This window comes from Dendrobates tinctorius, unplaced genomic scaffold, assembly GCF_039654945.1.
Source record: "Dendrobates tinctorius isolate UK_male_01 unplaced genomic scaffold, ASM3965494v1 ptg000290l, whole genome shotgun sequence".
In the NCBI taxonomy this organism is placed as follows: domain Eukaryota; kingdom Metazoa; phylum Chordata; class Amphibia; order Anura; family Dendrobatidae; genus Dendrobates; species Dendrobates tinctorius.
In genome coordinates, this window is record NW_027361957.1 from 3505655 (window position 1) to 3530196 (window position 24542).

At 42.5% G+C, this 24542-nt stretch overlaps 1 protein-coding gene across 6 annotated transcripts in view; it reads right to left on the reverse strand.

Annotated features, from left to right (window-relative positions):
• KCNC2 (potassium voltage-gated channel subfamily C member 2) overlaps positions 1 to 24542 on the reverse strand; it is a 307406-nt gene that overhangs the window by 39940 nt on the left and 242924 nt on the right. For all 6 annotated transcript variants that reach the window (XR_012226874.1, XM_073559982.1, XM_073559983.1 and 3 more), the window contains exon 3: positions 2119 to 3046. Coding sequence is in view for 5 of the 6 variants with exons in the window: in XM_073559982.1 (XP_073416083.1) it covers positions 2119 to 3046 (928 nt within the window). In the remaining variant the exon portion in view is untranslated. The remainder of the gene's footprint in view (positions 1 to 2118; positions 3047 to 24542) is intronic.

The following is a 24542-nucleotide window of genomic DNA, read 5'->3' on the forward strand; positions in this document are numbered from 1 at the left end:
GTCTGTCAGTATATACACACCTTTTCTGAAAGGTCACAGAGGCTGCAACATCATTAAGTAGGAGGCACCACTAACCAAACATTGCCATGAAGACCAAGGAGATCTCCAAGCAAGTTAGGGACAAAATTGTTGAGAAGTACAAGGCAGGGTTAGGGTATAAAAAAAGCAAATTCTGATGATCCCCAGAGCACCATCAAATTCATTATCATCAAATGCAAAGAACATGGTGCCACAACAAACCTGCCAAGATAGGGCTGCCCACCAAAACTCTCAGCCCTGGCAAGGAGGGCATTAATCAGAGAGGTAGCACAGAGACCAAAAGTAATCCTGAAGGAGCTGCAGAGTTTCCAAGCAGAGACTAAAGTACCTGTCCATATGAATAAAGTAAGCTGTATACTCCTTAGAGGTGACTTTTATGGAAGAGTGGGAAGAAAACAAGCCTTTACTTACACTGAAACGTTGTAAGACTCATTTTAAGCTTGCTAAAAGACATATGGGAAACTCCCCAAATACAGGGAGTAAGATACTATGGCCAGATGAGACCAAAATTGAAATTTTTCGCCACAAAGGTAAACACGATGTCTGGTGCCAAACCATCACAGCTCATCACCCCAAGAATATCATCCTCACAGTGAAACATGCTAGTGACAGCATCATGCTTTGGAGATGTTTCTCGGAAGTGGTCTGAGTCAGGAAAATGGATGGTGAGAAACACAGGGATATTCTTGAGCAAAACCTGTTTCAGTCTGTCAGTGATTTGAGACTAGGATGAAGAATCATCTTCCAACAAAACAATGACCCAAAGCATTCAGGTAAAGCAACACTCAAGTGGTTTAAAGGGAAATGTGTAAATCTTTTGGAGAGGCCAAGTCAAAGCCCAGATTTTAATCCAATTGAGAACCTGTGGTCAGACTGGAAGATTGCTGTTCACCAGAGGAAACTTGAAGGAACTGGAAGAATTTTGCCTTGAGGAATGGGCAAAAATCCCAGTGGCAAAATGTGGAAAGCTTATAGAGACTTATCCAAAGTGACTTTTAGCTATACTTGTAAAGGGAGGCTCTAAAAAGTAGTGACTTTAAGGGGGTGAATAGTTATGCACACTGAAGTTTTCTGTTATTTTGTCCTATTTGTTATTTGCTTCATAATAAAAAGAAAACAGTTGTAGGCATGTTCTTTACATGAACTGATGCAAAAAATAGTGAAATTCCAGGTTGTGAAGTAGCAAATCATGAAAAATGTCAAATGCCGGTCTTTCCTTCCAAATAAGTGTCTTATTTTCTTTTTGGCTTCCACTTTTAACCATGATCATTAATTTGTATGCATTTGTTTTACAAAAAAAATATCACTTTGATTCAAAATTGCTGAATGGTGCACTGGCAATGTTCCAGGTGTTTACTTTCAGAAAATATATACAGTATGTTTTGGAGTTTCATTTTAACTTTTATTAGGTCATTTAGATTTTATTTCAACATGTCAAGTACAAACAATGGTCTGGCTATCACAGGTGCAAAATGTTGAAAAAAACATTGGCAGCAAAAGGGTTAGGATATGCTAGTCAAGGAATGCAAAAGTGTTGTAAGCAAAAGTGGGACACTACTATTGAGAAAAGGGCAACAAATTGGATAAAATCCAATAGGGTAAGATTATACCCAAATCATCCAATAGTTTTACCATTACCCACAGTAGGCTGAGATAAAAATTCAGCAATACTGTAAAATGTACACTGTGAGTATTCTTAATAATTTACTAACTGAAATCTTAATAACTGCAACGTGTCGTAAATCTGTAAAAGCATACCACACATATTAATAATTGGCTCTTAAAACCATGCATGGTATTCTCTTACCGTGCAGATTCTTTGGATTCAGTTTTGACATTAGTTGTTAATCACAACCTTGACTTAAGTAATGATAAAAAATTCTAGTTTTTCTATGCATCTTCTATGTTATATTATTCAACATGGTTATATACATGTACCCAAAATTCACATTATGATATCTTCTTGTTACCTAAGAAAAACAACAATGTCTTTAATATAATACAATACAGTCCCAAAGTTTTACTACATCCCAAGCTAGGTAATTGCACTTGATCTGTTTTACTATTCTTCTACCATACCTGACATGTTGTGCTCCATCAACCGGTTGTCTTTACCAAGGCATGTATCCACCTGTGTGCTGTTGCATCCTATGTTAAGATCCATCTTGCAGAATGTAGGCGAGCCAGCCTGAGGTCCATGAGGAATATATTTCTTTCGTTTTCTTGGAAGTTTCTGTTTTGCCATAGCAAGGGAGTAGTACATTCCAAAATTGTTAACAATGACTGGAACAGGCATTGCAATTGTAAGTACACCAGCCAAAGCACATAGTGCTCCTACCAACATCCCTGACCAAGTCTGGGGATACATGTCGCCATACCCCAATGTAGTCATAGTGACCACGGCCCACCAGAAACCAATTGGAATATTTTTGAACTGCGTATGCTTGCTTGCTGATGGATCATTTGGACTGGCACCTATTCTCTCAGCATAGTAGATCATTGTGGCAAATATTAAGACTCCTAGAGCCAAAAATATTATGAGAAGCAAAAATTCATTAGTGCTAGCTCGAAGAGTGTGCCCAAGCACTCTTAGTCCTACAAAATGGCGAGTTAGTTTAAAAATTCGGAGGATGCGGACAAATCTCACAACCCTGAGGAATCCTAATACATCCTTAGCAGCTTTGGAGGACAGCCCACTTAGTCCAACCTCCAGGTAAAATGGCAATATAGCCACAAAATCTATAATGTTTAGTAGATTTCTGACGAATTCAAGTTTGTCAGGGCAGAAAGTGACACGTACTAAAAACTCAAATGTAAACCATACCACACAAACTCCTTCAACGTATGTCAATGCAGGGTCAGTCTCAATTTCAATTAATGACACCATTTCTGTGCCATTATTCACAGTTTCAGTTTTATTGATGATGGAATTAAATGCTTCATGGGTCTCCAGACAAAACGTTGTTATAGACACCAAGATGAAGAACAAGGAAGCAAAGGCGATGAACTGTAAGGAAACAAAAGAAATAAGATATAATTAGTGCATACTTTATAAGTTGAGGGTTTGTTCACAAAATAACATTTTAAACGTGCTCTATTATAATCAGCAGTGTAAGCATATTGTATAGTAGCTTGAGGACGATTAGAAAAGCTTATATTCCAGACTTAAAATTTTGTAGTCTTTAAAGGTAGTCTGTCAGCAGCTTTTGTAAAATGAGGGCAGAATGATGTAGCAGCTGAGTCACAGACTTCAGAGATGTGTCACTTATTAGGCTGTTTGTAGTGATGAGGGAATATGCTCTAATAATGTCTTATCTGAGCACACTCGGGTGTTATTCGAGCATGCTAGTATATTATGTTCGAGTGCGACTGCATGATTTGTGGCTGTTTGACAGCCTCAACACATGTGGGGATTCCCTAACAAACAGGCAATCCCTGCCTGTGAAGTGTCTGTCTAACAGCTGTGGAGCTGTGGAGACTCCAACATAATATACAAGCACGCCCAAGATGCTTGAATAACACCCAAGCATGTTCAAATAAGATGTTATCAGAGCACATTCGCTCTTCACTAGCTGTGTGCTGTTGTTTCTATACCATTGAGGCTTTATCACCAAGAGATCATCACTACCCAGACTGATGCTCACATGAGACTGTCTGACCACGCCCCTTACTTTGATAAGGAGCTTTCTGTCCATAGACAATTTACACAGTGTGGAGTGCATGGGGATAGCTTTCTGATCTCTGCTACATCTAAAACCTCTGATTGTGTCACAACTGCTACACCCAGTAAACTAAGTGATAAATTACTAGAATCAGGGTCTCTTTTTCTACATTATGCAGATCTCAGATTAGGTAGAAAAAACCTGGTGACAGATTTTCTTTAAGCCTCTTGCCTACAATTTTCATCACAATTTTTCCATTTTCCCCTTCCTTCTAAGAGTCATAACTGTTTTTTATGATCCCATTTACATAGCCATTCTAGAGCTTATTTATATGGGAAGAGTAGTCATTTTGTTTTATTTTTTTTTTTTGCTTTTTTAATGACCTGGAAACATGATTCTCCAGGTGAGTCTGGTTATGACAATACCAAAATGTAATATGATGCCTTCCTATGTTAATAGTGATTAATAATTTATCTATTATAATCCTTTAAAACTAGAATATGCTATAAAGCGCCTCAAAGAGTAGACATGCCCTACTTTCTTGAACATTCATGCAGATTCTCAAACAAAATTTCAAAATTGTTGAATTTTTATAAATCAGAAGTTAAAGCAGAAGAAGCCAAACTTTGCCAGTTTTCAGTCTATTATTGTTTGTCTTTTGTCATATTGATTGCCATTATTAATTATACGCTCATAATCTGATTAGTAAATGTAATTTTGTCTGAATATTTGAGTAATACCAACATGACAATTCGATGTGGCTTCCATCATGCTTTTTTTGTAGCAGTGTTTGATGCAGCTTTCTGAGTCAAACCCAAGAATTGTTCAAAAGTGAAGGAAAAGACATTTAGCAGTCTCTTCTCTTATCTTTGGTACCAAGTCCTATGTTTGACTACATAAAAAGCTGCCTGTGTAATTCCAACCTTACTAACTGCTGCATGGAGACACCATATGGCAGCACATGGGGTGTTTAGGGACTCTGTGTGCTGACATACAGTCTCCATGCACACACTTTTCACATGAGCATGAGCCCTAAATGACATTGTTGTTTTATAAATGTGATTATATTTAGTACAACACAAATTCCCATGCTAGCTAAAATCATTTAGATAAATAAAAGTGGACAGGAAATAAACAGCTATTGTAGATTAGTTAAAAATATAATTAAGTGTTTGACAAGCCTAAAAACATTGTCAGAATAATACATTTGTCTGTTTTTGTATTCTCTGCTCTGCATTAACATGGGCTTAGTTAATTATTAGCTGTTAAAGAAACCTTCCTCTCAGAGTTAATCACTGTAATTAAATCCAGGATACCGAAACAATTGCATCAGGTAAATACCTTACTACTGAAATGTATCATATTGGAGACGCAAGCCACACCGGGGCATTGAACATGCGGAATTCAGGTAAAAGATATTCACGGAGCTTCAGACGCTTTTTTCAACACAGATGTGCTTGGATGGCAATATCAGTTAGAGATGAGCTTATAATGTGACAGAACAGGGGCATAAATATAAGAGGTGCAAAGCTAACGGTCACTTCAAGGTACTGGTGCGTAAAGGAACACAAAGGCCCCAATTCATCAAAGTGTTTACACCAGAAACATCAAGATCAGCAAAAGTTTTGCCAGTTTTGTAATTTCACGCCAGTTCTGACTAGCTCCATAAAAATGGGCATGGCGATGTCCACTCATCAAATTCATGTAGAATTGTGGTGAGACACACGCCTATAAATTAATCAGGCACCTTTGACTCCACTACGTATCCTCATCAAGACGGGCATGAACAACATTGGTATTGATGACATGGGGCTAAATTCCTCTCTGTTCCCTGAGAAAACGTTAGTGTCAACATTCACACATAGTAGGTCAGGGACCTGTCAATTGGTCAAAAATGGCCAGTTTTTACTTTCATTAGATATTACTCATAGGGTATTTATACAAAGCAACCTAAACACAGGTCCCCAGAAAATGCAGTGAGTAATGCCCACTTGGTGAAGATCATAAAAATGAGCACAAACTGGCAAATTTAAAAAATTCAATAAATAAAAATAAAAGAATACTTGGGGGCATTGAGAACAAAAAAAAGAGCAAAAATTGTCCACTTTTTATCCTCTTTAAATGTATTATTCTATTGTGGGGTGCAGATATAGATATGTTTTACCATAATAGCATTAATGATGAAAAAATGAAGCAGGAAAGAAGCAAATAATTGTAGTTACTTTTCTTATTTTAACAGGTTTTAGTGTATTGTGGGTGGAGTTGCTTCTGAAACATTCAAATTTGGTTTACTAATTAATCTACAAACATTCTTATTCATTTTTAAAGCACCTCTGTCATCAAAAGGAAATCATTTTTTATTCCCTTTCATATTTTTCATCTTCCTTGAAGATCAAGAAGACATTAAAAAAAAAGAATTCATGCTTTTAGCAAAGTTGGTTTTGGAATTCGTCTATTGTATTTCCTGTTTTAAGTTGAAGCAAGATATGTATATCTTCACAATGAAATTGTTTGCTAAATGCATAATTCAGCAACTTTCATTAACAATTTCCCTCCATTTCTTTGCAGCATAGTCTGTGCAACTCCTGAATATAGCTGTTTGCACAAATGTTTCTGATATGGATCCTAAAGCACAAACCTTCTGGCTGTGTTGGCTTTCTCTGCTATACCTCACCTTATATTAAGTTTAGCAAGCTCACTGATCACAGCACTGACAGCGGCGGCTGTAAAGGTACTGTCACACTTAGCGATGTACCAGCAATCCCGACCAGCGATATGACGCGGTCAGGATCGCTGGTACATCGCTAAGTGGTCGCTAGTGAGCTGCCACACAGGCAGATCTCACTAGCGACATCGCTGGGGACGGGGGTCGCTACTTACCTGTCACACTAGGCGATCCTGCGCCCTCCTGCCCGGCTCCACGCTCGTCGCTCGTCTCTCCACAGGAAGCTGACGACGAGAAACAGTCCTGGAACGTTCTCGCGCAATCAGCGATAACCAGCGGGGGAGCGGGTTGTAGGTAAGTATCAGACACAGCGATATCGCTAGCAATATCGCTATAACGTCACAAGTTATAGCGATATTGCTAGCGATATCGCTTAGTGTGGCAGTACCTTAAGTGTGCCTTAGCACATTGAAAGCTGGCTCTACACCTATGCACTCTAGAAATCACAGAAAAAGGCAGAGATGCTTACCTGCCCAGGCCTCCAAACAAATACACTATCAGGGTGTAGTGGACCCAATTTAAAGATTTTGACAACACAGCTGCAGTAATACCGATGAGACAATCACTCTCAACCTACCAAGTTTTATTCGATGTAGGAGGTTCCTAATAAATCTATCCAATGAGTTCTATGGTTAAAACTTTATTTAGTGACCTTTCCCCCTCTTGTCTGCAATCAGCCGTGTGTGTTCTACTTATACAGACTCTGATACATTGCAACATTTGTGATCTACATTTCCTAAAAACTTGGATGCTTCTCTTTCCATTTATAATGTCCAAGAAGAGGGATGATTTTGCATAGAGTGAAAGGTGAGAAATTTTTTAGGGATGGCAGATGACAAATGTTGTACTGTACAGAGTCTATGTAAGAAGGAGAACATAAATATAACCATCAGCAGACAAGAAGCGGAGAGGTCATGGTGACTATGCAACAGGGTATGGAGAAATACAGAGATATCACAGCAGATACTGAAGATTCTGACCACTATAAGGCCTCATTCAGTTGTCTGTTTTGCATATACGTGTCCTATCCATTTTTTTCATGGATAGAACACGTACCTATTAAAATCTGTGGTGTTATTCACATGTACGTGTTTTTTCATGGACCCTATGTCTGTGCAAAACTCATGGAGATATGTCCATTTTTCTCTGTTATCTCAAATCAAAAGTACCAATACAAGTTGTGAGGTAGTGACCCCTGTTATGGTAGGGGGCGCTGTATGTGCTCCTCAGGATATGCATGGAGGCATAACGGTGATAGTGAGACAGTGACCAGCGTCATTGTGAATGGCCGGTATGTGTCGCAGAGGAGGTCCTCTGCGTCGTAAGCCAGTAATGTTGCTCTGGAACCTGTAGTCCTATGAGCCTTGTGTTTGTTTACTTATAAGGGGGGCTTACAGGGTTAGTCGGAGAGCTGGGTGGGACTGACTAACCACACATACACCGCCCACCTATGTGGGTGGTTAGCTACATAATGTGCCCAGGGTTTGGGTTACATGTTCCGTGATCTAAGGTCCTGGAAGGCCTGTGTGTTGGAAGGTCCTAACTTCCTGAATAGCACATGGAAAGGCCTTGGACCTGAAGGCCTGTGTGTTGGAAGGTCCTAGGAGAGGACGACTTCCTGAAGAGCACATGGAGAGTCTGTGATGGCACTGCGTGGGGGGAGCTACAGTCCTTCTGAGGGTCTGAACTGTCGGGAGTGCCCTGGTCGCAAGGACAGTGATCCCCATAAGGCAGCTTCCCCAGGAGTGAGGACTGATGAGGAGTAAGCGTGAGGAGCAGGAGCTCCTGTAAGGTAACTCCAGATAAGGGTGTTATGGGCAGACAAGTAACTGCCATGGGAACAGACTGTTGGTGCTTGTTATGTTCCATGGATGATAATGAACTGTACGGTCACCCATGGTAACTGGACAAAGTGAGGTCCGGCGTGTTTAGAGACTGCGTATTAAAGTCGTGTACTAAGAAGTGTATGGACTATGTGTTAAGCCTGTGATATATAATATGGCCTCAAGTGGTTTATGATGTCTAAATAAACCAAATAGACTGTTTTTGTGAGAAAAACGATCCTGTGTGCCTTCATCCCGTTGTCAAGCGAATGTCCCCCAACTCATGCACTAAGCGCTGTCTTACAAAGTCCAGGGGTCCTTGAATAATAAAAATTGTCCATATCTATTACCTTGCAAAGTAAAGGAGAAGCTTTGTAATTTATTTATCCATCCGTGAAAAACATCGATAACACAATGATCCAAAACAATGATGACATCAGTACCGTTTTTCATGCTCATGTTTAAAAACAGATGTGTGAATGAGGACTTATTAGGGACAGTACTTTTGATGTTTGAATCGTCCTTTCCCACCACTTAAAGGATGTACCACCTTTGTTCATTTCCTGAAACAATAATTTAAGTCACAGTTTTCGTATAGATCTTATATATTAGTACAGGCCAGTGGGATTACAATTTTTTTGATTTTGTAGTGCAATTATTAACTCATTTATGTGTCGAGAGCTGAAGGACCTTCTCAGAACCCATTGGACAAATGTAAACAAATGCAAGGAAATTCGTAAGAAAATGGGTAGGTAAGCTGAACTTTTAAAATCTGATCTCTTCTAGAATGATAAAGTTACATATACAACTCACTTAATAGATGCATGCTAAACTGGGTTCAAATGATTTTAGCAGTTCATATCAATAATATAACAAATGGCGTGTCTTTCCATGTTAAAGTATGGAATCCGAGTAATCACAGGGCACATTATATCACATTGTCTGGCCTCTTGAAAGAAACTTCATTGTAAAGCAAAGAAAAAGCGGATCCAGTCAATACACCCAGCGCTATTTTGAGTGAATAGTATAATTATGTTCAAAGGAAATTACAGCACCTGCTATGATTAAGCAAAATACCCGTGCTCTCTGCTCTGCAGTCCTACTTTGTAGCTCTCAAGCAAAATGTAAGTAGTATTTTTATTTTAAAATATAGATCATTGTGGAAAGAATTTTCTTTCAAAATCAGAATGACATCATTTATTTTCCTTATTCCCTGTTACAGATACTTGTCTACTCATTCTGACGAAGGCAAACAAAGCCCTAGGGTAGCAATTTACTCATTACTAGTTTCTCCAGCAGCTATAATATCGACTGGATACATTGTGACCGATGATTGTCATATAATTTCTAAGACAAATAAAGCCAATCATCTTTAATGGATTGAAAGAGGGGTAAATGTGATTTTTTTCGTTAAATAGTAATCAACACTTTAATTTCTCTTTTATCAATCTACACATGTAGATGAGAAACTTTGCAATATATCTTATCAGAGAGATCTGCTTCTTTCTCCACCAGGACTGAAGATTCATTTTCAATATTCTCAAATCTCGGGTAAAATCTGTATTCAGTGAAGACAGATTATTACGTGCTGAAATATATAACAGTATGACAGTTGGTTTATATTAGATTCTATGTAGAAAGAAGGAAGGAGGAGGAGCTGTTCCTCTGGATCCCCCGCCCTCCTGCTTTCACCCATCTACATAAAATCTCATCAACTAACTCAAAAAGAAAAAAGAGCCTAAGTACCAAGTAAAATATTAATTCATATCTTTATTGTAAAATAATTAAAATAGAACACATCATAAAAAGGTGCTAATGCCAAATCAGAGGCTGCAAGAAACCAATATCAGTCTAGGGAGGCCTTAATTCATCTTTGACTCCTAGTAGAAGTCCTATTAAACATCCATAAATATTAAATGCTTAAAGGTATAAAATGCTGCTAAATAGCATGCATAAAATGATACTGCATAGAAGGTCACAGACAATAAAAATCTGAGGCAACAGAGTTATATATATTTATAAATGAGGAAGCCCACGTGAAACGCGCGTTGGGGCTGCGGTATCTGACGGCACAGTGGACCTATTGTGGTATGACCTTTCTATCCTATTTCTTTATATCTTGACTTTAGTCTACTGACTTTTGATTTTTTTTTTGGTACCTGTTAGCTGGATAACATGTGCAGGGTATTATATATATGATAGTGCACTGGTTGCTACAAGTAGTAGATACATATATATATATATAAATATATATATAGAATTGTCTCAATGGCTTGGATATAACTTTTGGTAATTTTACCTGGTCCATATTGTGGTGTAGTGACCACTGTGTCCACTAGGGGGAGCTGTATGGATGTCCCAGGAGAGTGGATGAATGGCAAGATACTGAATGACCGTTATGTATCTCAACGTGGGTGGCCATGAGATGGAGATTTATGTGTGTGTTAATCAGCAGTGATACTGCTGAGGTGCTGGTTCAATGTGTCAGGGACTAGTTACCTACAAACCCACCCGGGGGTTTATGTGTGTGTGAAGGACCTGTGATGAGGTCATAGTCATGAGACCCGGTGGACATGGCTATGGACCATATAATGTGGCCAGGGTAGGTCACATGGGGGTGAATGCTGAGACCTGGTTGGTCCAATGTGGAAGGTCCCGCTGAGATGGAGCTACCTGGCCAGCAGCCTGTGGAGGGGCTGTGGTGAATGGCTGCATGTGTCTGAGAGTTCCCAGGGGAGGGAATGAACGTCTGCAGTAAGCTGAAGCAGCCATGAGGAGACCCGGACGTGGGTGAGATAAATGAGGCTAAGAGAGCCTGTATGCTGGACATTGTACAACCTGTGTGAACACAGGGTTTACAGAGTGAAGCTATAATGGATGCTATGCTGTATATGAACTTTTCTTTGCTTCTGTGGGTTTATGCACAATTGGTGGAGAAAGCTATGGGCATTATTGTAGCCTTGTTGCTGGGAGCAATGCAAGAGGACTGCAAAGTCGGTTGCTAAGGGCAACGCTGAGCCAGGTAGGCTGACGGTTGGGGAAGCCACTGCCCGGCTGTGGTTCTGGAACCGTGGGGCGGCCTAGTGAGTAAGGCACTGTCTGGATCGGTGAGCCCAGTGCGGCCATTTCCCCAGGAGAAAGAGACTTATAGGATACCTCTGCGGTAGAGGGGTCCGAGAACCTGCGTGGCCAGCAGGTGATGGTTGTGAAAACCGTGTTGTACTGACCAGAGTCAGTGAGAAAGAGACTGGTGATTGATAGGGTGCCTCTGTGGAGAAGAGGTATCCGAGGACCTGTGGGGCCAACACAGGTAGCGGACAGGTGTTCGTGTTGTACTGACCTGGGTCAGTGAGAGAGACTGTGTACCTGGAGGGTTCAGTGAGCAAGGTCCTGGAGGGTCAGTATTGGGAGATTCTAGGAGAAGAATCGGATCCCTGGAGCACCTGGTATGACCTTGGACCTGGTGAGTCATGAGTGTTGGGCAGTCTCAGGAGGAGATGGATGTCCTGAAGAGCACCCGCTAAGCCCCTGGACCTGGTGAGGCCGGTGTGTTGGGAAACCCTGGGAGGAGGGCCGCTCCCTGAATAGCACCCGGTGCGCCCTGTGTGTTGGATGGTCTCAGGTGGAGATGGAACGTCCTGAATAGCACACAGACAGGACACGTGAGTTTTGTGTGGTGTGTTGGTGTGGCCGGTGTGTTGGGAAACCCTGGGAAGAGGGTCGCTCCCTGAATAGCACCCAGTGCGCCCTGAGTGTTGGACGGTCTCAGGAGAGGAGACGGAACGTCCTGAATAGCACACAGAAAGGACACATGAGTTTTTTGTGTGGTGTTTTTTTCTTTTCTCAACTCAGCCTGCCGTGGCTCAGTGGGAGTCAAGAAGGTGACAAGCGGCTTCCTGTAAGTCAGCGGGGTTACGAAGGGGACAAGCAACTTCCGGTAACTCGGCGGGGTTGCGAAGGGGACAAGCGGCTTCCTGTAACTCAGCGGGGTTACGAAGAGAACACCAGCCGCTGTGTGTGAACAGCAACCAGTGGTGTAGGTGATCGGTGACAGCAGGAGCTGTGGTGGTGCCAGCAAGGACTTGTGTGGTATCGTTAAAAGACATAAACTGTGTTGTGTGAACGGTGGTGTGAGAAGACCAGTATAACGGACATGGGGAAATCCCGAAAGGGGGCGGTGGCCCAAATCGGGGTGGTAGCCCAAAAGGGGGTGGAGTCCCAGAAGGGGGTGGTGACCCAAATTTGGGTGGTAACCCAAAAAGAAGTGGAGACCCCGAAGGCGGCAGTGACCCAAATTGGGCTGGGAGGGGGCGGTGGGGTGGTTCAGGAAATGGCAGCACTGGTTGCCTCAGTGGGTATGTCTGGGGAACCGTAGTGTGTCTGTATGAGTTTTGAGGAGTGCGGCATGTATTTTCCGGATAATGACGGGCCACAGGTATGTACCGTGATGCTGCACCGGGAAGGAGTCTCTGGTAGACTGGACTCAGAGAGTCAGGTGACTCTGACCGGAAATCCTCTGTTTTATCTCTGACCGAGAAAAACGCCAGGGTTCGCTGTAAACATGGGGTCACGGTGAACTATGCAGTTGACAGAGTAATGTTTGAGGGGACCAAAGGTGGTGAGTGCCAAGGGGGCGGAATACCACGGGACTTAGTCTATGCCTTAGAGAGGGGCCGGGACTTTGTTTTGTTTGATGATGTATGGTCGGACAATGGAGAAGTTTCGACTGTGGGGCCAGCAGACACTGAGACAGTGACGGCTCCTGACGTGGACAGGTCAGAGGTAGAACTGACCGGAAGAAGAAGTACATCTGCCCAACTTACGGACCTGACGTCTCGTGATATGACGGATGGCGGGGCTGGGAGATGAGACGACTGGGGTAAAAACACGGTTAAACGGTAACGGAACGGTTCACTCGGCTGACAGGACTGACCCAGTAGTACCCTTTGACAATATAATTAAAGAGGTAGTGGTGAGACACGTGCTGGCCAAAAGAGAACAGGATCGTGAGATAAAGCTGATTAAGGAGACAATGGAAGGACATCTCGAACAAGAAAGAGTCCTGAGACAAATGGCCGAGCACAGGGTTGAGGAGCTCGAGAAAGAAGTCTTGGAGCTCAAAGAAACTGTAAGTGGTCTTCTGCGGGAGAAGAACTTTGACAGTGATGAACAGCGGCCGGGTCCGACTGGTGGTGGAGCGGAGCTGATGGTCCCCGTCTTGGCAGATGGTCATGAAGAGATGAGATCTCGTGAAGTTGGGGAGCTAAGAACTGAAGAAGACAGTCACCCGGTCGGGTCAACTGTAGTGAGGGAAGTGTCCGTGGTAAAGCCAGAGTCTCCTGCCCAGAAAGAGAGCAAGACCACGACCTTCAAGTTTGTGATTGATGTACCAAAAGACATGCAAGAGGCCTGTGCTGAGGAAGGTGTGCATGAGGCTTTCAAAGAGGCGGTCAAAGCGTGTAAGGTGCACTGGGCGCCTGAGACTCGGCAGTTGGTGATAATGTCAGCCAGGGAAGACACAGCAAAGCGGGTGGCTGTCCTGAAAAACATGCATTTGCAGTGTCTCCATGTCAAACAGTTGGTTAGGTGGAGTAATATGAAAGCTGCTCGACGCCTAGAGTTAGCAAGAGAGGCTATGGATCGGTTGGGTTTGCGGAAAGAGGTATTTCCGGTTCCCAAAGGTCTGATTGGGAGAATCATTGGAAGATTCGGGAAGGTAATGCAAGACCTTGTAAATAGCTCCGGTGTGGTGAGGGTGAGGATCCCTCCTGATGATGAAGACCAGGTATCCAGTGAAGAGGGTAGGATTCCCATCCTGGTGGTTGGCTCCGTGGAAAGCCTGAGAAACTTTCGGATGCTCTTGGAGTATCGAGTGGGGTACCTGCAAGAGATTGAGCATTTGAGGCTGGACCGTCGGCGAATCAATAAAGAGTTACGGAATACGAGGTGGCGGCCGCCTTCAACCCAAGATATAAGGACCCGAACGGTTCCTCCAAGAAGTGACATGGCAGATGGCCGAAAAATTTCAGCAAGTGGTAGTTTGACTGGCAGGACGAAGTTGAGAGACCGTAGTTCCTATGAGACGCTGAATGAGTCAGACTCAAGCTTAACTAAGACTTATGACCTCTGGGGGTGGGGGAGGCCGTATGATGGATGGAGACGGATCTCTCGACCTGTGGGGCAAGGGGTAATGAGTGCCCGGTGTCAAGATCCTGGTGTAATGTTGTGTTTTCAACCCCACAAGTTTGAACAGAGGGGGAGGCATGTGGTGTAGTGACCACTATGTCCACTAGGGGGCACTGTATGGATGTCCCAGGAGAGTGGATGAATGGCAAGATACTGAATGACCGTTATGTATCTCAAGGTGGGTGGCCTTGAGATGGACATTTATGTGTGTGTTAATCAGCAGTGATACTGCTGAGGTGCTGGTTCAATGTGTCAGGGACTAATTACCTCCAAACCCACCGAGGGGGTGTGTTTAATAACACTATTGTAAAGTGTATATGTGTGTGTGAAGGACCTGTGATGAGGTCATAGTCATGTGACCCGGTGGGCGTGGCTGTGGACCATATAATGTGGCCAGGGTAGGTCACATGGGGGTGAATGCTGGGACCTAGTTGGTCCAGTGTGGAAGGTCCCGCTGAGATGGATCTTCCTGGCTAACAGTCTGTGGAGGGGCTGTGGTGAATGGCTGCATGTGTCTGAGAGTTCCCAGGGGAGGGAATGAACATCTGCAGTAAGCTGAAGCAGCCATGAGGAGACCCGGACGTGGGTGAGTTAAATAAGGCTAAGAGAGCCTGTATGCTGGACATTGTACAGCCTGTGTGAACACAGGGTTTACAAAGTGAAGCTATAATGGACGCTATGCTGTATAAGAACTTTGTGTTGCTTCTGTGGGTTTATGCTGCCAAATAAACCGCATGGACTGTTATGAGTTTATGAAAACCCGTGCTGGATCTGGTTTTGTGGTGGCTAAGCGAGAATCCCCTAACTGAATGACAGCGCTACCTCACAATATATATATAACTCTGTTACTCTGTTGCCTCAGATTTTTAATGTCTGTGTCCTTCTATATACTTTTTGTCCATATGATGTAATTTTTACGTAATTTTATAATTGAATTAATAAAATATTATATTTGATATTATTCAATAGATGTTCTTTTGTTCCTATTTTTTGTTGTCTTCAATTATTGCTACGGGAGTATACCTGTTACTTACTTATTAGTATTTGTAGCATTGCAGTTTTTATTTGTGGTTTTTTGTATTCAAAGCTTGAACAATTGGCAGCAACTAATGGAATGGTATTCAATAGGGAGAAATGCAAGATTCTACATCTGGGCAAGAAAAATGAAAATTACATCTATAGAATGAGAGGAATAGAACTGAGCAACAGCATGAAAATAACTTTGGTATAATAATAAATCATACACTGCACATGAGTCAACAGTGTGATGCAGCAGCAAAAAAGTCAAATACAGTTCTAGGATGTAGTAAGAGAAGCATAGAGGCTAGCTCACAGGAAGTAATTATCCCCCTGTACTACTCCTTGGTCAGGCCTCATCTGGAATACTGTGTCCAGTTCTGGGCACCACATTTAAAAAAAAATTGAAAAACTGGAGCAAGTTCAGAGAAGAGCGACCAGGATGGTGAGCAGACTGCAAAATATGGAACGTTTAAAGGATCTGGGAATGTTTAACTTACAAAAAAGAAGGCTAAGAAGAGACTTAATGGCTATCTACAAATATTTGAAGGAATGTCACAGTGTAGAGGGAAGATCATTATTCTCATTTACACATGGAAACACAAGAAGCAATGGAATGAAACTGAAAGTGAGAAGATACAGATTAGATATTAGAAAAAAATTGAAAGTGAGCGTGATAAATGAGTGGAGCAGGCTAGCACGAGAGGTGGTGGTGAGTTCTCCTTCAATGGAAGTCTTCAAACAGAGGCAGGACAGACACCTGTCTGAGATGATTTGGTGAATCCTGCATTAAGCACGGGGATGGACGCAATGACCCTTGAGGTCCCTTCCAACTCTAACCTTCTATGATTCTAGTACTCTATGATAGGGTGCTCTGTGGTGGCTCTTATGCCATATAGGGGTCTGTGTGCGGGCTCATACATTTTATAGGGAGGTTGTGTGTGAGCTCATACAGTATATAGGGGGATGTTAGGCAGAAGACAAAACAAACTGTGAAGTAATTTATTGTCCCAAAACTAATGTAGACAAATGTCCATTACTGTTATGATGAGTCACAGAAGGAGGAAAAAACAAAATACCAGCTAAGTCCAGAAAAACCAGAGAGAGAGGTTGACAGCTATCGGATTGCAGACCCCTGAACCTATCCACAACAACTAGCAGTAGCCGTGGGGGGTTCCTACGGTGCCCTAGACCCCTCGATCACAGCTGGAGAACTATATAGCCTAAAGACAGAAAGGGGGAAAACTAAACTGCCCCAGAGCAGACCCCAAAGCAATAGGCAGCCCCCAACATATAATGACGGTGAAGCAAGATTAAAACACTAACACAGATAGAAAGATAGGTTGAGCAAATGATGGGGCCTAAGCTAACTACATAGGACAGGATAGGAAAGCTGCTGTCTGCCATCCGCAAAAACCCTATCAAAATGAGCCAAGCGACTGATAGGAAAAACAGGCCCTGAAGTCGCTAGGCTTCAAAAGACTATATCAGCACTCAGGTATATTCTGAAGACAGAGCAAAATATCAACAGATCAGAGACAAAAATGGAGTTCAGCTCACCCCCGGCCGGGGATGGCAGAACTCCCAAAAAACAAGGCAAAACAAAAACAAAACTGAAGAGTACAAAGAAGAGCAGAAAAACTTAGCTTTGAGATGCAGGAATCAGACTGGTCTCCAAGAATCCAGCAGGAAAATCACCAGCCAGGAAGAAGGGCGTCGGCAGCCTTATATCCAGTCCTCAATTCCAGCCACCCAGTCATAATCTAGCTGCCCAGGTGTTTGGTAATCAGCCTCACTACCTTCCTTCACCAGAGGAGGGAGTTCATCAGACCTCAATGGTGAAGGGAAAAATGAACTCACGACACATTACTTCATCACAATATGACATTTTAAGGCTTTAATGTACACTAAATGTAGATTAAATGATCATTCACTCAATTCGACTAAGCATAGACAGGAATCCTCAGATCTGCTGAGTGCTCTGGTGCTCTTTATGAGCGAGCTGTGGCCAGACTCCTCTGTCAGCATCCCACAGGAGAGAACACAAGGATCAGCCATTGGAAATCCAACAGGCCGAATCCTTTTCTCCTCAACATCATTTTTCGGGTAGAGTCAGGAAGCCCCCATAGTCATTAGACTCTCAGCAAAGCTCACTGATATAGGCAGGATCAGATCACTTTAGCCTAATGTGTATGGGGGGGCTTTAGACGGGTCTGTTAAATTCTATATTCCATATAGCAGTAATTGACTGGTTAGCAGATACACAAAACATATTTTTTTATTTGAGCTGTCGATATAAAGTCACTTCTTGGCTCATTTATTCCCCAGATTTTTGTAAAATTATTTATTAAATGTGCTACCAAGAACAGACAGATAATAGGCATCAGCCAAGCTCAAACTCCAATCCATATCAGAAGAAAAATTCATTTACATGAAATACAGTAAAATATTTTAATAGAAAATGTTTCTCTATTTTATTTGGTAATCAGTTCAATTAAATCATATAAATCAATAGCTCATTTTAAGGGAACATCACAAAAGGTACACGATAAGGAAATGTTTTAAGAGGAATGACATGCATACAATGAGGTACATACACAATACATTTGTGACAGCTCTTAACATTTTCTTGATGAAATCCAAATCTGTTCTAGATAACACCATCTCAGAATGTATATGCTTAGGTCTCTTACCTGCCCCCTTGAGCAATGGGGACCACACTAATACTTTGCATGTCTAGGGTAACATCTTTGCTCCTTAATTTTATCTATTACAAACTGAGCAAGTTCTGCGTTACATAAACACCTATAATGTTGTTGAAACATTCTCTTTTTCATTGTTAATCTGAATTATGCCACATAAACAACACTGCAGCTGAACCGTACCGTTTATTTGGCATCCAATACACACATTGAATACTGTATATCTATTTAAATTGTTTTATTAAAGGGGTTGTCTGGGGCTGAGATTCTGAAGAACTATCCTTTAGCATTGGTCACTAATAGCATTGCTCATTACAGGAATCGGTCAGTAGGATTAACCCTCCTAAGTAGAGTTAAGTGAAACGGGTCGAAAAAATTCAAAAGTCGCCGACTTTCGCCAAAGTCGGGTTTCATGAAACAAAACCTGACCTTAGCGTGAGGTCCGCCACGAGGTCGACGACTTTAGCGCCAAAGTCGCGTTTCAAAAGATGCTTTAGCGCCCTTTTTCAGCCAATCAGAAAGAACGGACACTGTGGGCAACGTGATGACATAGGCAGCGGTCACCACCATCTTGGAGAAGGGCATGCAAGTGATTGGCTAGCTTTGTGAGGCGTCACAGGGGGTATAAAAGGGCGGGGACGCCGACCGCCATGTTACTCATGCTGATCTCAGAAGAGGGAGAGCTGCTGCAGCTGCTGATTCTGTAGGGAGAGCGTTAGGAAGGCAAAAAGAAAAAAAAACTGCTTCTGCTACTAGCCCTTTTCACTGTAGTTACTGTGCAGTGAAAGATGAAGATTTTTGCTTTTGTGCAGCAGTGCTGGTGGTGATTAGCCTGCCTTTTAAGGCTAGCTGCATTGCTGTGTGCACACTGGTGTTCAAACTGCTTTTTTAAAAGCAATCCAAATTGTATTGTTTTGTCCTGGTGAGGTAGTGAGTAGAGTTGAGCGATACCGTCCGATACTTCAAAGTATCGGATCGGAATGGATCGGCCGATCTTAAAAAAAAGTATCGGTATCGCCGATTCCGATACCGGAAGTCCCATTCAAGTCTATGGGACTTCCGGTATCGGAATAAGAAAAACCCTGTTTTTGCCTTGTACAGCCTCTCTGGGGTCTGTACGGGCCTTTCGGGGGGCTGTGCTGGCCTGCCAGGGGGTCTGTGCAGGCTCCGGTGGTCTGTGCCGGCCTGCCGGGGGGGCTGTGCAGGCTCCGGGGGGCTGTGCCGGCCTGCCGGGGGGCTGTGCCGGCCTGCCGGTGGTCTGTGCAGGCTCCGGTGGGCTGTGCCGGCCTGCCGGGGGGCTGTGCCGGCCTGCCGGTGGTCTGTGCAGGCTCCTGTGGGCTGTGCCGGCCTGCCGGGGGGCTGTGCCGGCCTGCCGGTGGTCTGTGCAGGCTTTGGGGGTCTGTGCAGGCATCGTCCGATGGGACTACAAGTCCCATCGGGCGATGCCTGCTACCATGACAGTCATTGACACATTAGCCAATGATGGGACAGTAGTAGTCCCATCATCCGGCTAATGTGTTGAAAGTAAAAAAAAAAAAAAAAAAAAATTACATGCTACATACATGCTACATTCATACTACATACTACATACATGCTACATTCATACTACATATATACTACATGCAACATACATACTACATATATACTACATGCATGCAACATGCATACTACATATATACTACATTCAACATACATACTACATATATACTACATGCATGCAACATGCATGCTACATACATACTGCATGCTACATACATACTACATGCTACATACATACTACATATATGCTACATACATACTACATATATACTACATGCATGCAACATGCATACTACATATATACTACATGCTACATACATACTACATATATGCTACATATATACTACATGCATGCTACATACATACTGCATGCTACATACATACTACATGCTACATACATACTACATATATGCTACATACATACTACATATATACTACATGCATGCTACATACATACTGCATGCTACATACATACTACATGCTACATACATACCACATATATACTACATACATACTACATGCATGCTACATGCTACATACATACCACATACATACTACATACATACTACATGCATGCTACATACATACTACATGCTACATACATACTACATATATACTACATGCATGCTACATACATACTACATGCTACATACATACTACATATATACTACATGCATGCTACATACATACTACATACATACTACATGCATGCTACATACATACTACATGCTACATACATACCACATACATACTACATATATACTACATGCATGCTACATACATACTGCATGCTAGATTCATGCTACATACATACTACATACATACTACATGCTACATACATACCACATATATACTACATACATACTACATACAATACATTCATACAATACATACATAGACATACAGTACATATAACATAGAGTAACATACTTACCAATACTTGTCACATTGTTCCCCGAAGCCATTGTCTTTTACGGAATAAATATTAACATAACAAACCACAAAAATACTCACCCACGATCCGAAGCAGTCCACGAGTGTGTCCCACGACGATCTTGGGTAGAGAACTGCAGCATCAGCTGATGCTGCCGTTCTCTACGGGCTGCAGGAATCCAATGACGGAAGGTAGGTATCCTTCCGCACTGTATTCCTCCGCCAGTTAAAAAAAAAAAAGTCCCTAGTCTCACTTTATGCCATTGCTGCGTGAGACTAGGGACTTTTTTTTTTTAAGTGGCGGAGGAATACAGTGCGGAAGGATACTTACCTTCCGTCATTGGATTCCTGCAGCCCGTAGAGAACGGCAGCATCAGCTGATGCTGCAGTTCTCTACCCAAGATCGTCGTGGGACACACTCGTGGACTGCTTCGGATCGTGGGTGAGTATTTTTGTGGTTTGTTATGTTAATATTTATTCCGTAAAAGACAATGGCTTCGGGGAACAATGTGACAAGTATTGGTAAGTATGTTACTCTATGTTATATGTACTGTATGTCTATGCATGTATTGTATGAATGTATTGTATGTAGTATGTATGTAGTATATATGTGGTATGTATGTAGCATGTAGTATGTATGTAGTATGTATGTAACATGCATGTAGCATGCAGTATGTATGTAGCATGCATGTAGTATATATGTAGTATGTATGTAGCATGTAGCATGTAGTATGTATGTAGCATGCATGTAGTATGTATGTAGTATGTATGTAGTATGTATGTGGTATGTATGTAGCATGTAGTATGTATGTAGCATGCATGTAGTATATATGTGTTATGTATGTAGCATGCATGTAGTATGTATGTAGTATGTATGTAGTATGTATGTAGCATGCATGTAGTATGTATGTAGTATGTATGTAGTATATATGTGGTATGTATGTAGCATGTAGTATGTATGTAGCATGCATGTAGTATATATGTAGTATGTATGTAGCATGTAGTATGTATGTAGCATGCATGTAGTATGTATGTAGTATGTATGTAGTATGTATGTGGTATGTATGTAGCATGTAGTATGTATGTAGCATGCATGTAGTATATATGTGTTATGTATGTAGCATGCATGTAGTATGTATGTAGTATGTATGTAGTATGTATGTAGCATGCATGTAGTATGTATGTAGTATGTATGTAGTATGTATGTAGTATGTATGTAGCATGCATGTAGTATATATGTAGTATGTATGTAGCATGTAGTATGTATGTAGCATGCATGTAGTATATATGTAGCATGTATGTAGCATGTAGTATGTATGTAGCATGCATGTAGTATGTATGTAGTATGTATGTAGTATTTTTTTTTTTTTTTTTAACATTTAACACATTAGCCGGATGATGGGACTACTACTGTTCCATCATTGGCTAATGTGTCAATCACTGTCATGGTAGCAGGCATCGCCAGATGGGACTTATAGTCCCATTGGACGATGCTTGCACAGACCCCCGGACATCAGCACAGCCCCCCGGCAGGCCGGCACAGCCCCCCGGCAGGCCGGTACAGACCCCCACAGGGTGCACAGACCACCGGCAGGCCGGCACAGCCCCCCGGCAGGCCAGTACAGACCCCCACAGGGTGCACAGACCACCGGCAGGCCGGCACAGCCCCCCGGCAGGCCGGTACAGACCCCGGGCAGTCCACACAGCCCCCCGGCAGGCCGGCAGAGACCCCCGGAAGGCCCGAAATGACGGTGCATCATGATGCGCACACACCGCGCATCATGATGTCGTCATTTCGGCTGTCAATCAACTTTGAACTTCCGATTCCGATGCTGACTTCCGATATTGAAAAAATATCGGAAGTCGGTATCGGAATTCCGATACAGCAAGTATCGGCCGATACCCGATACTTGCGGTATCGGAATGCTCAACACTAGTAGTGAGCGTTCATTTTTTCACACACCGTACAGCGGTGTACGCTCCTCACACAGTACCATGTAAAGGATGTTATCACTGCCAAATTGAAGTTATCTACATGTGTGACTCTGTAAGGAAAAGTCGAGGAGTTTGTCCGTTCTTACAGTCCTACACCTTATAGTGTTGTCCATTTTTCAAGCAGTTTAGTATATTTCCTGTTTGATTACATTCAAAACTAGAGAGAGACAGCGTGTGTCAGTCCGTATAGAAAAACACAGAGCTTGACAATTTTACATACACAGTACAGCGGTGTACGTGCATGCTCCTCTCTCAGTACCGTGTAACGGCTATTATCACGGCCAAATTGAAGCTATCTACATGTGTGAATCTGTACAGAAAAGTCGAGGAGTTTGTCCGTTCTTACAGACCTACACCTTATAGTTTTGTCCATTTTTCAAACAGTTTAGTATATTTGCTGTTTGATTACATTCAAAACTAGAGAGAGCCAGCGTGTGTCAGTCTGTATACAAAAACACAGAGCTTGACAATTTTACATACACCGTACAGCGGTGTACGTGCACGCTCCTCTCTCAGTACCGTGTAACGGCCGTTATCACGGCCAAATTGAAGCTATCTAAGTTTGTGACTCTGTAAGGAAAAGCCGAGGAGTTTGTCCGTTCTTACAGACCTACACTCTAGGGAGATTCCATTTCTGCCCAATTCTAAATACACCTTGTAGTTTGTCATACACTAGGCAATTTCTGCCTGTCACATTGCGGTGTTATAGACACAGGGCCTGACAGAATCCAACTGTGTCCTGAAGTGTAGAGAGATTCCAATTCTCCACAGTCCTCTATCCACCTTTCTTACAACATCCAGAATCTGCCTGTCACATTGCGGTGTAAAATAAACAGGGCCTGACATAATCCAACTGTGTTCTGAAGTCTGCAGAGATTCCAATTCTCCACAGTCCTCTATCCACCTTTATTACACCATCCATAATCTGCCTGTCACATTGCATTGTAAAATAAACAGGGCCTGACAGAATCCAACTTTGCCCTGAAGTCTACAGAGATTCCAATTCTCCACAGTCCTCTATACATCTTTCTTACACCATCCAGAATCTGCCTGTCACATTGCAGTGTAAAATAAAAAGAGCCTGACAGAATCCAGCTGTGTCCTGAAGTCTAGAGAGATTCCAATTCTCCACAGTTCTCTATCCACCTTTCTTACACCATCCATAATCTGCCTGTCACATTGCGGTGTAAAATAAACAGAGCCTGACAGAATCCAACTGTGTCCTGAAGTCTAGAGAGATTCCAATTCTCCACAGTCCTCTATCCACCTTTCTTACACCATCCATAATCTGCCTGTCACATTGCGGTGTAAAATAAAAAGGGCCTGATGGAATCCAACTATGTGCTGAAGTCTAGAGAGATTCCAATTCTCCACAGTCCTCTATCCACCTTTATTACACCATCCATAATCTGCCTGTCACATTGCGTTGTAAAATAAACAGGACCTGACAGAATCCAACTGTGTCCTGAAGTCTAGAGAGATTCAAATTCTCCCCAATACTATATACACCTTATACCTTGTTTTACAGTACCATATAGTTGGTGTTTTTTTGGGTACATTTTCCCCAAAAATGAGAAAGTGTGGTGGACGAGTCCGTGGAAGTGGGCGGGGGTTGGCAGCTGGTAATGATGGTGTTGGTGGTGGATCTGCTGGTAGTGGCAAAAGCAAAATAGCACCTAATGCAGGAGGTGTTGAGCCTGCATCATCGTCTGGCTCCTCAAGGCCTCGAAGGCTCCCTTTTCTGGGAGTAGGTAAACCGCTTTTAAAGCCAGAGCTTCAAGAACAAGTTTTGGATTGCATTGCTGACTCAGCCTCCAGCTCTATCGCTTCCTCTTCTGAAGTTTTAAAAAATAAAAGCACTGAGTCATCATTGGAGGCTCATATTCATGAACCACACCTTTCCTTGTGTCCTTCACCCCAA